This window comes from Podarcis filfolensis (assembly GCF_964270895.1).
Source record: "Podarcis filfolensis genome assembly, chromosome: 5".
NCBI classification, from domain to species: Eukaryota; Metazoa; Chordata; class Lepidosauria; order Squamata; family Lacertidae; genus Podarcis; species Podarcis filfolensis.
Genome location: NC_139608.1, coordinates 33,902,874 through 33,918,118, shown reverse-complemented (window position 1 = coordinate 33,918,118; position 15,245 = coordinate 33,902,874). Strand labels below are relative to the sequence as shown.

General features: G+C 48.2%; 1 protein-coding gene across 2 annotated transcripts; it reads right to left on the bottom strand.

The window, feature by feature from the left end:
* Positions 1-8,779: 8,779 nt before the first annotated feature.
* LOC310763768 (uncharacterized protein) lies at positions 8,780-15,045 on the bottom strand. 2 transcript variants are annotated; one of them, XM_083616418.1, is made up of 2 exons: positions 13,137-15,045; positions 8,780-9,745 (listed from the first exon to the last, which is right to left on the bottom strand). In XM_083616418.1, the coding sequence occupies exons 1-2, from the start codon at positions 13,801-13,803 to the stop codon at positions 9,171-9,173; spliced, it is 1,242 nt and encodes a 413-aa protein (XP_083472544.1). In that variant the 5' UTR covers positions 13,804-15,045; the 3' UTR covers positions 8,780-9,170. The 2 variants fall into 2 exon arrangements, 1 of the variants encoding a protein (XP_083472544.1); XR_014548795.1 differs by lacking the exon at positions 8,780-9,745 and adding an exon at positions 10,635-10,757 and having other exon boundaries at positions 13,137-13,327.
* Between the last annotated feature and the right edge of the window lie 200 nt (positions 15,046-15,245).

Here is a 15,245-nt window from a genome sequence, read left to right as displayed (position 1 = left end):
CTTCAATGTGTGTACACTGAAATGCCCTGTCCAAGTAGTACAATTAAGGGTTTTATTTTTTATTTATTGTATTTATGGGACATCTAAGCTTTCGCACTGTTCCCCATTACGACATGTGGGCTTGTGGGAATGAGCATGCTAGCTATGCCCTTGGTTGCCATTCAGTTATCTTCCACAGGTCAGCCCTAGGGGTCTGGAAACCCTAACTGAGACCATGGCATTAAGGAAGGGGGTTCAATTCACCGCTCCCCCGATTGCCCCCAGTCTGTTCTCAGCTAGGGATGAGCAAATGTTTTCCGTTTCTCATTTCGCCCTCCCACCAGGTAGCAGGGAGAGGGCTTGAATCTCCAGATGGGTGACAGCACCTTTAAATGCACATGGTACCAATTTGCAAATGCATCATTAACGCCAACTCTTCACAAAAGCAGTTCACATAGAGCATAGGAACACACCCTTTATGTGAATGACATGCTTTCAGTGAGTCTAGTTGATGCTTAAAATGGATAATGCTTAATGACATTCCTAGGGCCTGCCCCCATGACATCATCAGAAGTGGCTCCTAGGTTTGTGCCTTCAAATCTCAGGGCCTCAAACACTCCTGATCCGGCAACCCTAGTTCCAATCCAATCTGCAGTTGCCATTAGAGTCATACCTCATGTCCACTTCATGTTACGTTCTTTCAGGTTATGTCCTGCGGCGACCTGGAAGTACCGGAAAGGGTTACTTCCAGGTTTCACCACTCGCGCATGCGCAAAAGCGCAAAATGACGTCATGCACATGTGCAGAAGCGGCAAATCACAACCCGCATGTGCACAGATGCACCGCTGCACACTTTTCATGTTGCGAACAGGCCTCCGGAACAGATCAAGTTCGCAACTAGAGGTAGCTCTGTAAATAAAAAATAATTAATAAATTCAATTCACAGATCTCTTTAACAAGAAGGTGAAGGCGGGGTTAAATCACCAGTCTTTCACTCCCTTGTCTAGGCATACCAACTCTAGGGGGCTGAGGTGTCTTCAACCCCCTCAGTAATTGTTTGAAGAGGGCCCAGTCCTCTCAGTGTCGGTAGATGCTGTGAAGACCGGTGTGACCTAGCGGAAGGCTGCACCGGCCTGCATCAGGAGACACTGTGGGGACTGGTGCGGCCTGGCGCAAGGTCACACTGGCCTGTGCAGTGTTGAGAGATGCAAGTGATGCCTGTGTGACATGCCCTGTGCCCTCTCAATCTTGGTGGCACCTCTGCTAAGAAGAAACACCTCAAAACTGGGGAAAGCAAGATATTTTAGGACATGTTGGGATGCACTTCCCAAAAGTGGATGTTTTATGAAAGTGAATGTTTATATAAGAATGCCTCTGAATGCCAGATCTTGGAACCACAATTGGAGATACAGTGGTACCTCTGGTTACGTACTTAATTTGTTCCGGAGGTCCGTTTTAAACCTGAAACTGTTCTTAACCTGAAGCACCACTTTAGCTAATGGGGCCTCCCACTGCGCCACCACCACACGATTTCTGTTCTCATCCTGAAGCAAAGTTCTTAACCCGAGGTACTATTTCTGGTTTAGCGGAGTCTGTAACCTGAAGCATCTGTAACCTGAAACGTATGTAACCCGAGGTATCACTGTAGTGTTATTGTGACCCTTCTTATGGGCTTCCCTCGGGCAACTGGTTGGCCACTGTGAGCATAGGATGCTGGAATAAATGAGCAATTGGGCTGATCCGCCAGTGCTCTTCTCATGTTCTTAAAAGGTAAAGGTAAAGGACCCCTGACAGCTAAGTCCAGTCGCAAACGACTCTGGGGTTGCGGCGCTCATCTCGCTTTACTGGCCGAGGGAGCCGACATTTGTCCACATACAGTTTTTCCGGATCATGTGGCCAGCATGACTACGCCGCTTCTGGCGAAACCAGAGCAGTGCACAGAAAAGCCGTTTGCCCTTTTATATTCTCATGTTCTTATGTTTTCTAATTAGACACCAATGGAGAGGCACCAAGACTGCTCACGTGATTCTTTGTAATTCTAACAGAAATGTGCTACTTATGTAAACTAGGTCAGTTTCAATCAGAGACTCATGGTTGCTGTGTTTCCCACTCTTGATTTGGAGCCCTCAGAACAGGACCAGCTGACTCAATCAATTTTTTCCTTCTCCCCAAACCATTTACAATCAAATGTTTCACAAGTACTCACATTTCTACCCAGGGAGAGTTACAGATTTCTGCCATAGTTTTCTGGGTCATGGTGGCTCATTTTAATGGCCCGTTGGGTTTTATTATAAGAACATGCGGAACAAATGTGCAAAGCCATCATATATGTGTATCAATACTGTTTTATTTTCATATTGCAAATTAATTCTAAAGTTGTGATGAAACCACATGCCAGGATACAAAACTCAGCGTTTTTTGATATGTGATTCTTGGTGACATTAGTATATGTAAGAAAATGCCCTTTCCAACTTCCCACATGTTCTTGGCTTTGATAAATTTGTATAATTGTATCTGAATTAAGATCTAATTAGGAAACCCAGCTGGCCGCCAAGGACTGTCACAAAGATTGATAATAACCCCACTGAGAGATTATTGTAATTAAGCAGCGTATAAATGGTCAAAACAAATAAAAATATGATATATATGTAAAAACAGGTCACTTAATTTTGAACTTTATTCTGAGTCTTCTGTTTTCAGTTGCAAGATTTCAGGCTCATATTCACACGTTATGCCTACTAAGGGTTTGCTACTGAGTGTAAACCCAACTTGAAGCAGCAGCCAATCACAACTCACCAGCAAAATTCACACATTTGCAAACCCACCTTAAATTTTTAGGTATACAGTGAAAAGTTCTGAGATACAGTGGTACCTCAGGTTAAGTACTTAACTCGTTCCAGAGGTCCGTTCTTAACCTGAAACTGTTCTTAACCTGAAGCACCACTTTAGCTAATGGGGCCTCCTGCTGCCACCGCGCTGCTGGAGCATGATTTCTGTTCTCATCCTGAAGCAAAGTTCTTAACCTGAAGCACTATTTCTGGGTTAGCGGAGTCTGTAACCTGAAGCATATGTAACCTGAAGCGTATGTAACTTGAGGTGCCACTGTATACACAAAAAAGGCAGGGTAACATGAAATAACCAGTAGCTTATGTTAGCATTTAAACAGGATAAAAACAGAGTAGTATCCAGTGGTGTCAGTCCTCTTATGGAATGGACTTCCATTTGTGAGATGGGACTTCCCCTTCCTCTCATTCTCACCTGCCAGCCTTCTGTGTGTCCCCAAAATCTTCTCTGGAGGGTTGGGGGGTTCATCTACAGCAGCATTGGTGGAACACAGGGAGCAGAGAGGGGAAAGTCTTCAAGGGGGGGAAACTCTATTTTTCAAGAGGGGGTTAACATAAGACCATAAGGGCCTGGTGAATCAGGCCAATGGCCCACTTAGCTGAGCCTCAGGTTCTCAACTTGCCACTGCTGTTGTTGTCAACAACTGGTATTCAAGTGTGGAGGCAGAGCTGAGCCATCATGGCTAGGAGCCCTCAATAGCCCTGTCCTGAGTTGCTGCCTTTTCACACAATCTGCCTTTGGATATACAGTGGTACCTTGGGTTAAGAACTTCATTCATTCTGGAGGTCCGTTCTTAACCTGAAACTGTTCTTAACCCGAGGTACCACTTTAGCTAATGGGGCCTCCCACTGCCACTATGCTGCTGGAGCACAATTTCTGTTCTCATCCTGAAGCAAAGTTCTTAACCCAAGGTACTATTTCTGGGTTAGCGGAGTCTGTAACCTGAAGCATCTGTAACCCGAGGTACCACTGTATTATTGCTTTTGCTAGTCTGCTCCAGTGAGGTTGAAATGATGCTTCCTTGAACATACTGTATACGTCAGTGCTTATGTTAGTGAAATCAATGTTTACGCACGACCCAGTCCCTGAACAATTATTTTCCCCAGCTGTCATTTTGTCACTTGAATGGCAATGCTAACAGACAGCCTGCAGCCCTGAAAGTGTGTGTGTGTGTGTGTGTGAGAGAGAGAGAGAGAGAGAGAGAGAGAGAGAGAGAGAGAGAGATCACCAAGCAAAACACCTGGGACTCTGGCATCTGAACTTGCCTACTCCAATGCCAATTTTCATGGCAGATGTTTCAGACCTTTTTGCGTTTCCCATACCTGCGATGACATTATGCTGCCTCATGATGTGTCAATGCAGACGTCAGTTCTTCTGTCTTCCTGGACTATTGCAGACACCACTTTCATGTACCCATAGCAGAATGGAATGTTTCTTTGTTGAGAGAGAGAGAACTAAGAAGCCAGTGGTAGACTCATACCCATCCCTAAAAGACAACACACATGACGCATGAAACTTGTGAATTTTAGCTCCCTTCTGCTTGTTCTGGAATCATGTGCAACAAACTCCCAGTGTACCTCTTGCTCTAGTACAAATGGGACTGAGTGGTGACATTGGCAAGGGCAGGTGTGTTCACCTCTGGTGAGAAGAAGCTGCCGCTGCTGCCACACATAGATCCAGCCCCATCATAGCTGCCAGTCACAGCACCAAGTTTGTGTTTTTTGTTTTGAAGACAGACGTGCTTTGCTTTGCTATTCAAAGAGAACCCCGATTTTTATATATCTATAAAAAAAACAGCAGTTAGGGATGTGCTAGCAGGTAAGAAGCTTTGCAAATAATCCAATCTTCTTATCTTTTCAAAAAGCCAAATAAAGAATTAGAAGCGATGGGTTAAACGAAAACGACAAACGAAGGAACTGCATAAGGAAATGTCATATGTTGGAAAATTAGGGGAAAGAGAAAGGTGGAGTGGTTTCACATGTATTTTTGAACAGATTTCTCTTTTTATTTGATGAAAAGTTCTCTTTGAGCCACAGGAGCTGTAGGAGGAATCTGAAGAAAAACTCAATGAACTGGGCAAGATCCCCAAGCGAAAGGTGTCATAGGTATGCCTTTCTCATCTCTGCACAGAAGACAAAGTCTGAAGAAAATGAAGGAATGAGGTACTTTAATGTTATTTTGCAATTCTTTCTGTAGTGCTTGGTTTTCTTCAAGGCTTCTTTTTAAGTTTCGCTGTTGAAAATGGATCCACAAAAGTCTGCCTCAGTATTAAAACAGCTTCCTGCATTGCCTTGTTGCATCTGCTCATGTAGATTCCATGCGGATATTTAACTGAATGTATATGGACCTGACACCATTATCCTGTCTCGTCTTTCAACTTCCCCCATCACAGTACACAAAAGTGTTTGTGTCTGAACAAGCTTTTTATGTATATTAGGCCCTGAAAGGCTCATGTGTTCCAGGTCCTACTATGAAGCAGAAAGGGCTGTCACGCTCAATATTTTGCCTAAGACATCAAAATGCTTAAAACCAGTGCCAAGCTGTCAGCAACTAACAGTTTTCTCCAATGCATTAGTTTGATGGATGAAGGCCACAGATCATTGACTACTGCGTGCTCATCCAGTTTCAGCACCAAAAGGATAAATATTTGGCCTACTCATAAGCTTCTTCTAAAAAGCCAGTAAGAGAGCTGTTCCTATTAGACTGGATCAGGAAGTATGTGAAAGATGAAGCTGAGCAGAAACACACACAAAACAAACAGCTGGACCCTATATAGCAGAAAAGCTGTTTCAGACACATTTTGAGTTGATTGCTATGTTTGCAATGCAAGGTAAGTACATTTTTGCACGACCAGATCTGGAAGCTAATGTAAGAAAATGACCAGATCAGGTAATTAGTACATCTGCTGTCAGATGTTTACCGCTGGAGTGGGCTCTGCTGAGCAAATGTATGTTAACCATAAAGGCCTAACTCATCATATTATGAGATATGTAAGGGGCCAGTGAATGCAAACAGTTCTCCATGGTGATTTAACTTCAAACCGAATGCTGAGCAGTTGAGGGAGCAAAACTAATTTAGCCAGAATATTGAGATCTTTAAGTTAAATTTATGCCAATTAATATTTTTTAAAATCTCTTGGGGATACTTCCCAGTCTTGATTGTAGTAAAAATAAATTCATTTTGCTATGTTTTCATTTTCATACAGTTTCCTTCTACAGGGTGTTTGGCTGTACTCAACCACAGTTAACTAGGAGGGATGAGAGGAGGTCATAATGTTGATGCCATCATAGTTTCTGACCAATTTTAGATGATTTATACTACTAAAATATGCCTGTAGTATAAATGTGGCTGTCAGTTTATTTGCCTGATGGAAACATCTTAGTGACAAAGAGGAACCCCTTTCTTTATGTATTGTTTATGTATGTCATGAATTTAGGACTTTATTGTTATAGTAAACCAATGGCACATGTTACAATCATGATCTCAATGCATTTCCCCATTTATCTTGCATAGTTTTTCACTCCTCAGACTGTTGCAGCTTTGTCAGATAACTTGAAACTATTTGAAACGGGACCTGTAGCATTCCTGTATTCCCTCTTCACACTTCTATGAAGACTATATATTTACCCTTTAGCATCAATCGTAAATGTTGCAAGAACTTTGCATGCTGACATTTGCATTTCAGCATTTCACACATCAGTTAGAAAATATGACAAGCGAAGACTTCTTGATCTGCACAGCCTTTTGTTCAGATTTTGTTATAAATCAGGGCCCTGGGCATTTCATACTCTGCTTGAGAGCCTCTTTTCTGAAGACTTTATTGCTAGCAACCAGTTAACTTGGGTTGATCTTCTCCCTCACCCCCACCCACATCCCTGGCTGCTGTGAGAATGTGAGGAAAGCCTGGCAGCTATTTGTCTGAGAGTTTTGGAGGGGTTTTGTTTCTTTTTCATCAGCTTCAAATGGGTGGTGTCAAATGTCTTTTCCTTATGACCCATCACAGCACATTGTTTTGCTGGTTTAGAATTTGCTTTTGTGTTTAGTTCCGAATTATTGCTGTAGCTTAAGGTCACAGAGAAGAACACTGTCTGGGCCAAGCTTTCTTTTATATAGAGTGGTGAGGAAATTCTCTGTGGCAGCTTTACCAGGAAGGAAACTTTTCAGCATTAGTGAAAGTGCTAAGACAGCGCAGCTGAGGGAGCCCCTGGGATGGAAACTTTCTTCTCACACCTAAAGTGCAAAGAGAGTTACCTCAGGACGAGAGGAAACAATTCTGCAGGGCAAGTATTTTGTACAACAAACTGAGTGCTTGAAAAATTGACAAGCAACTTTTCATGCACCTTCTGTGAGACGGCCTAAACCTTGTACACACCAGCAGAGAAAGCTTTTTGTGGCAAGGACATCTTTCTAAACTTAAGAATACGCTGTAATCAATATCAGCAGTAGCTGGCAGGGGTGCTTACCTGACCGACCGCAAGTGTTATTGGGAGGGTGAGGTGGTGGCAGGTTTGTGCTGCGCAAATGCACTGGCAGAGCCAACATGGCACCTCTGCTGGTGCATCTGCAGTCACCCACCACTGCCTCACGCATCCTCCTCTTCCTCCCAGTAAGCAGATGCTGGTAATGGAAGGTCAGATAAGCACCACCACGCCTGGTCAGCATTACTCAGCTCAGCAACTGGTCTGTGGCTTTCATAAAACATAAGAATAGCACTGCTGGATTAGGCCAAAGGCCCATCTAGTCCAGCATCCTGTTGTGTGTTTAGACCTTTAAACCTCCCCCTTAAATAAATTCAGACAAGACTCAAATTTTGGTTTGGTTTTTGGCAGAATTTAGGCCACAACTTTATTGATTACAGCAAGTGACTGGTTGCATCGGCTCTGCTTCAACTAGCTCCCTGCCATACAGGTAGCGCTGACCCAGGGTTCCAGCATTGGTCAGTCAAGGGTGAACACCTGGATAAATGGAAAACTGGGAACAAGCTATCTCCACCACCCAAATGCCCCCCTGGACTCAGGCACGGGCACAACCCCCTCTCAGGGGTTGACCAAACCGTCGAGTACCTGGATTCCTTTGCGTGCTGAGGTCCCCAAAACACCCTTACCCCAATAACTCACACATCACACATAATTTTTGTTTAAGGTTTTTGGCATAATTTTGGCCACAACTTTATTAACATACAAATTGTGAGTGGTTGCTTAGGCATTGGTTATGACTAGCTGTCCCCCCCGCCTTGGGGGACAGCACTGACTCCCGGATTCCAGCGAGAGCCAGTGCGGAGGAACAAGACCAGGGATAACTGGAGCTGCGACACAGACCCTCAGCTACTCCCTGCATGCTCCCAGGAGCTTACGCGGCCCGCACCCTGCACCAAGGGTTTGGACGAGGGGATGGTAAGCCCCTGAATTCCTTTAACGGAATTTCCGTGCAGCAGCAGCATTGGAGGGGCAGGCACAGCCAATCCATACCCCTCCACCAACCAATTTAACCAATGCCTAACCGCCAACCTTACAAGTTGTGACAATTTGCTACGCAGTAGGCAAAACCCAATTGGCACACACTAATCAGCCAAAAGGAAAAATTCCTACCAGGCCCCCGCACCAATGCGGACGACCCCATGACAGGCATAGCAAGGTCAAAGCACAAGCCCAATCAAGGGAGGGCGGGCGGGTGATCCGGTGTCCACAGCGAAAGAGAAAGGAACATGCTGTGGACCTTGTTTAAATAACCTCTGATCCCACCCCTAAATTGGCAACATCAAATTTACCCCAGTAACACCAACCACCAATCTGATCCAAGCCCCTTGAATCTAACCTGCCTGGCAACTGTGGGTGTTTTTGCTTGGCCCCATCCGCAACCCGTGCTCTCTTTTAATGAGAACACGCTTTGCGTGCTGAGGTCCCCAAAACACCCTTACCCCAATAACTCACACATCACACATAATTTTTGTTTAAGGTTTTTGGCATAATTTTGGCCACAACTTTATTAACATACAAATTGTGAGTGGTTGCTTAGGCATTGGTTATGACTAGCTGTCCCCCCCGCCTTGGGGGACAGCACTGACTCCCGGATTCCAGCGAGAGCCAGTGCGGAGGAACAAGACCAGGGATAACTGGAGCTGCGACACAGACCCTCAGCTACTCCCTGCATGCTCCCAGGAGCTTACGCGGCCCGCACCCTGCACCAAGGGTTTGGACGAGGGGATGGTAAGCCCCTGAATTCCTTTAACGGAATTTCCGTGCAGCAGCAGCATTGGAGGGGCAGGCACAGCCAATCCATACCCCTCCACCAACCAATTTAACCAATGCCTAACCGCCACCAGAGCCCTTACGCTCGCCGCCAACCACTCACAAATTTAACCACACCCTCAACTTAGACACCACCGAATCCAGCCAAACATCATTCCCAACTGAGGAAAGATGAACCCCATCCGCCCTAAAATATTCGGCGGCCTTGAAAGTAATAAGAGGGTGAGGAATCACGAACCCGCCCAAACCAACCACCAATTTGCCTACCGCGGACTTAATCCGCTTCCTAACCCGCTCGGTGGCAGCTGGGCAGGGACTACCCCGCCAAATGCGGCGTTGAAGCAATAGTGACCAAATTATTTTAGAAGCAGGCACCATGGCCGCCAACTCCCTCAGATCCTGTAAAATGGCAGCCCGCAACCCATAACAAGAAGAGGAAACCATATCATTTTCCCCGAGCTGCACCACGATCGCTGCAGGAGGGCCAGCCAGGAGAATGCGCCTTTGCATGAGTGGTAAGAATTCCCTCCACAGCATCCCCCTTCTGGAAATCCAGGACACCTGCACGTGCTGCGGAAGGCCCAGGCCATCTCCCAATCCGGAGCGATGAGCTCTGTCAGCAGCCCAATGCACAATACTGTGCCCCACTATCCAGATACGGATAGTGGCCATACCTAGGGTTAAAACACAAAATGTAAGTACACAATCCACATTATTTCCGAACATAAGTCCGGAACGCATCTGACTTCCAACGCCCCAGGTCTTTTATCCTATCCGCTGACAAACCCCAGTGGGCAGCTGTTGTTGCAGCACCAATCCGAAAGGAGTGAGGAGCAAACTCCGAGGCCAGGTGGCCACATGCCGCAACAACTTTACGCAACACCTTAGTGAACTGATGCCTCACCAATGGATGCCCATTCTCATGGATAAACAGGGGGCCCTCACCTGCCGGCTGCAAGGCCAAATATTTCCTGAGATCTTTTACCGGGCAAGGGCCCACTTCCCCAGTTGCCGGGAGCCGAATAACTGCTCCTCTGCCTAGCTGATCTGTCTTAGAATTTCTGATATTAACCTGCAATTCTAACTGAGACAGACTCACGTCCTGCAACAACAAACCCCTTGAACCTCCATCCGGCTTAAGTTCAAGGACCACCTCTCCCACTCTCAGGGCCCCAAAAAAGGCTAGTGAGAAGGCTGCGGAAAATAGTCGAGCCTCGAATTTAGACCAACAGATGCTCCGCAGTTTACTGCGCATCTGAGTCAGCAAATCGAATGTGATGGGCCGCCTGGAAATAGGCCTAGAAGGAGAAAGTCGCCCCCATCCCTCCAGCGCCCTTCGCACCACAAACTTCCCACATGGATCCTTGTTAAAAAACGCCCTGCTAAAGAAAGATATTGCCGCTGAATGGATCCTCAGCGTCCTGGCCGCCCGCCGCATCTGAAACAGATGCGCTAAATACTGGAGCACCTGAGAGGTAGAATGGGGGGCAATAACCTCCCCTGCAGCCGACTGGCCGTTAAATAATAAAAAATCTGTCCAGGCCTTCTTATAAGACCTCAGAGTGGAGGGGGCAACAGATGCAGCTACTCCCTGTAAAACTAAGTGCTGCCAAGGTTCCAGAGATGATCCGGGAAAATTTCCGGACGGTCTCGAGCCACTGGCGCCAGGGACCTGAATCGCTCCATCTGAAAACGGGACAGAGCATCAGCAATATCGTTAGATATGCCCGGAACAAAACGAGCAGAAAATACAATATTAAAACGCAAACAATGCAACACAAAAGCCCGTAACAGGGCTGATACCCTAGGGGATCGTGAGGACTGCTTGGCTAGCACGTTCACCACCGCCTGGTTATCAGACCAAAAGCAAACTCGATGATCCCTGAAATGCTCGACCCACAAATGCACGGCCACTACAATGGGAAAAAACTCAAGAAACGTTAGGTCCCGAGTTATGGCTTCCCCACGCCAAGCAGGAGGCCAGCGTTCCGCACACCACCTACCATCCCAGAACAGGCCAAACCCCTGCGACCCCGCAGCATCAGAGTGTACCTGAAAGTCATTGTGGAGGTTCAAAGTGTCCTGCCACAAGGACACTCCGTTGAACTCCTCCAGGAATTCCAACCAGATACGAAGGTCAGCCTGCACCTGACAAGAAAGGCGCACCCTATGCTGCGGGGCCTGTAAACCCGAGGTGAGTCTGGCCAAACGGGAGCAGAATGGTCGCCCAGGGGCGACCACCCTGCAAGCAAAATTCAAGTGACCCAGCAACGACTGCAGCTGTCGCAAGGTAACCTTCTTCAAGGGAAGCAGTTCTTCAATGACCCTTTTTAAAGTGGTTATTTTATCTGCCGGCAAGCTGGAGGTTTGGGCCACGGTATCTAACGAGATACCCAAATAAGTCAGTTGCGTGGAAGGACCCTCAGTCTTCTCTGCTGCTAACGGAACACCCAGTTCTTCAGCTAAGGAAGCAAAGGCCTGCAATAACACTACGCAGTTCCCCGAATTGTCCGCTGAGGCCAGTAAAAAATCATCCAAATAATGGGTGACTCCGCCCAAACCAGTTCGATCACGCAAGGCCCACTCCAAAAATGAACTAAAACACTCAAAAGCCGCACAGGCTACAGAGCAGCCCATGGGCATGGCCTTATCAAAGTAATATCCTCCTTCAAACTGAAAACCTAGCAACCAGAAATCATCAGGATGAATTGGGAGCAGCCGAAATGCCGATTCAATGTCGCATTTTGCCAGTAGGGCACCAGGCCCAAACTTCCGTATCATCCTGATCGCATGATCCAGCGAAGCGTATTTCACCGAACAAAGCTCCGGGGGAATCACGTCATTTACTGACGTGCCTCTAGGATGAGAGAGGTTATGAATCAGGCGAAATTCCCCCGGGGCCTTCTTAGGAACAATACCCAAGGGTGAAATATGCAAATTGGGAAAAGGGGGAACGGCAAAAGGACCGGCCATACGATGCAAAGCCAGCTCTTTTCCAATTTTCTTACGCGCCACCTCTGGCATGTCCCTAACAGATTTCTGGTTCCCAGGATCCCTAGCTATCGGAGGTGAAACCACTGGGATTCTGAAGCCTATAGAAAAACCATCACGTAAATAGGATGCCGAGACCCTATCAGGGTATGATCTTAATAATGACAATAAAGGCTGTAGCCGTACCGGGGTATAGGCCAAGGAGGATAGGATACTACTTTCCTGCTCCAGCGGCTGGAAGCTGAGGAGCGGCTTTGGGGGGCTGTTGAGAGCCCCCTCCTTTACGAAAGGGCCGCCGGCCCCCCGCACAAACAGATGCCGAATGGTTCCCTGAGCACTTCACACACACATGAGGAAATTTACAGGGTTGCCGTTGGCAGGAACCCTTATTGAAGTCCCAGCAAAACAGCTTGCGACCTGCTTTTGCAGGGACTGCCTTGAAATTCAACTGATCAGAGGCCTTCTTGTCAATACGTGGGGCCACGTAAGTGGTCCAGACATCCAAGTCCTTCCGATCCCAGCGGGCTGTGGGGATCTTGGCTGCTCTACGTCTAAAATTCTGGTCATAAACCAACGCAGCAGCTTCTCCCGCCATCGTAAAGGCTGAGCGGACTATAGACAAATACACCCATAAGTGCAAGGATCTCCGAGGATAGGCTGCTGAAACCACACCGGCGAAAACCTGGAAACTATCTAACCAGCGCTCAAAAGTCCTATCTGCTTGAGCTATGAACGCCCGTTTTTTTTAGGGGGCAAAGCCCTTGTCTAAAGGCTCCTGACCGCAAAGCGGAGGGGCCAGGCTAAAAATATCAACATAACGGCCATTCAATATCCTGGACCGCAGTTTGGCAGACAAGTGGGCACCAGGAATAAGATCCCTAGCCGAATTGGTGGAGACTTTCACGTCAGGCAACAAGACCCCTTCCCGACACTCTTGCACCGCCCCATACTTAACCCTGTGGGAATTCGCCCTCCGCTCCCAAACCCACTTTGGGAGCCCAGAGGTCTCCCCGAAGCCCCAATAAAGCTTAAGGGAAGCTTCCTCATCACTACTGGAACTCTGGGACGAAGTACCTGTAGAAGAGGACGAGGTGTCTCTCCGTCTCTTCTTGGCGCGCCTCCTGGAGCTCTTTTTGCGGCGGCGGTGCCCACCAGAAGAGGTCTTTGGAGGTGGAGGAAGGCTGTCCTCTACTGAAGACTCAGATACCTCGCCTTGCTGCCCAGCGCCTGGAACTGACTGAAAAGAGACAACCTGTGAATGACCCAGACTCGAACTCCCAGCTACTGAAGACTGCGTGGGTGAATCCCGGACAACACGGCCCCGGGTTGATGCCCTCCTCCTGGCCACAACCCTGGTGCGACCCCGACCCCTTGGCGCGGCAACCTGAGACACAGGTAAGACCGGGGACCGGGCCAGTTGCGTGTCAGGTAAGTAACCACCAGCTGACAATGGTTCTCTCTCATCTTCGCCAGATGATGACACAGGAGAAGAGGCACCCACAGGAGGAGCCGGCATCGAAGATGAGGTCGATGGGGTGGAGCAGCGGTGCATAAAGCCATCCATCTCTGCCTCAACCCGTGCCAGTGCCACCGGGTCACCAGCCAGGCTAGCGACCATGGATTGGAGGCGTTTCAACGACTGGCCAGGCTCAGGAGAACGTAGGGCCTGGGACGGGCCTTTTATAGGCCGTTTTGCAGAGGGGGCAGGTCCAGGCCTCCTTGTCGCCTTCTTTGGAGCCATTCCTACTACTGGTATAAAACAAAACAAAATTAATTAATAAAGAAATATAAATATAGCTAAAAATAAAATAGGATAACAAAGAAATAAATAAATTAAAATAACCAGCAGGTAAGCGCCAACCCAACCGCTACTAAATTATTCGATGCTTGTGAACAATTATAAGTAGCTGCAAAATACTATAAACCACCAGGTGGCAAGGCAAGCAGTACAATTGCGCCGCAATTATCCAAACAACCACTAGAGGCCACCACTTAAAATGTGGATATGCCCTGCACTTACCCCACAGGCCACTAGAGGCCCCCAATCAATTTTCGGCAGACCCTGCAGTTACCAGGCCTGGCCGCTAGAGGCCACCACTTGACTAAGAAGAAGGCAAAATGGCGCTCCCGCCAAAATGTCTCAAAATGGAGGGGCCTCCAACCGCCCTCCCATGCAATGCCCCCCAAAGCCTTAAGGCAGAAGAGGGGGCAAGATGGCAAGCCAGAAGCCCTAAAATGGCGCTCCCGCTACAGCCGGCCTGCTGGGGCCCGCGCGCAGCGCCCCCGGCCCAAATCGACGCGCGGAGGCGCCGCGGATCAGCTGGAGCCCTCGCCGCCGCCCCCGCAGGAAGGAGGACAGCCCAGGAGGCCCAACCACGGAGCAAAGTAAGTTGCCCCCTGGTGCGCCGAACGGCCACCCCCGGCGCCCCCGCAGGCTCGGAGGAGACGCGGGGGGGGAGGAAGAGAAGGCCCAAGCCGGGCCAAACCAAGCTGCAGGATGATCCCCGGCACCCGCAGGCCTCCCCGCGGAAGGCGGGCGACTCCCGGTGCGGCGCGGTCCTCAGGGGATCAGAGCCAGCCGCCCGCAATACCGCGAGGCACAAAGAAGGTCAAACCCCTGGCCCGGGTCCTGTAGCTCGGCCGAGAACCGGGCCGTAAGCCACCCGGGACCAGGAGCCCCCTCCCCCCCGCCTAAGGGCAGCCCGGTGTATATTCAATACAAATAATAGGGGTAGATAACAGGCGAAGAAAAAGCCAACAGAGGAAAAAGTAACCAAATAATAAGGGAGAAAAAGAGGAAAAAGAGGGAAATCAGGGGGTGAATATACAACCAATCTCTCGCTGAATTCACTCCGGTGCTGATCCGGTGTCCACAGCGAAAGAGAAAGGAACATGCTGTGGACCTTGTTTAAATAACCTCTGATCCCACCCCTAAATTGGCAACATCAAATTTACCCCAGTAACACCAACCACCAATCTGATCCAAGCCCCTTGAATCTAACCTGCCTGGCAACTGTGGGTGTTTTTGCTTGGCCCCATCCGCAACCCGTGCTCTCTTTTAATGAGAACACGCTTTAACAGAATACTCTTCACATAGGGATGGCGAGAGTGTTCTTCCATCCCTATCACCTGAACCAGAGCCTATCCACAACCTTACAACTTCTGACGATTTGCTATGTGGCA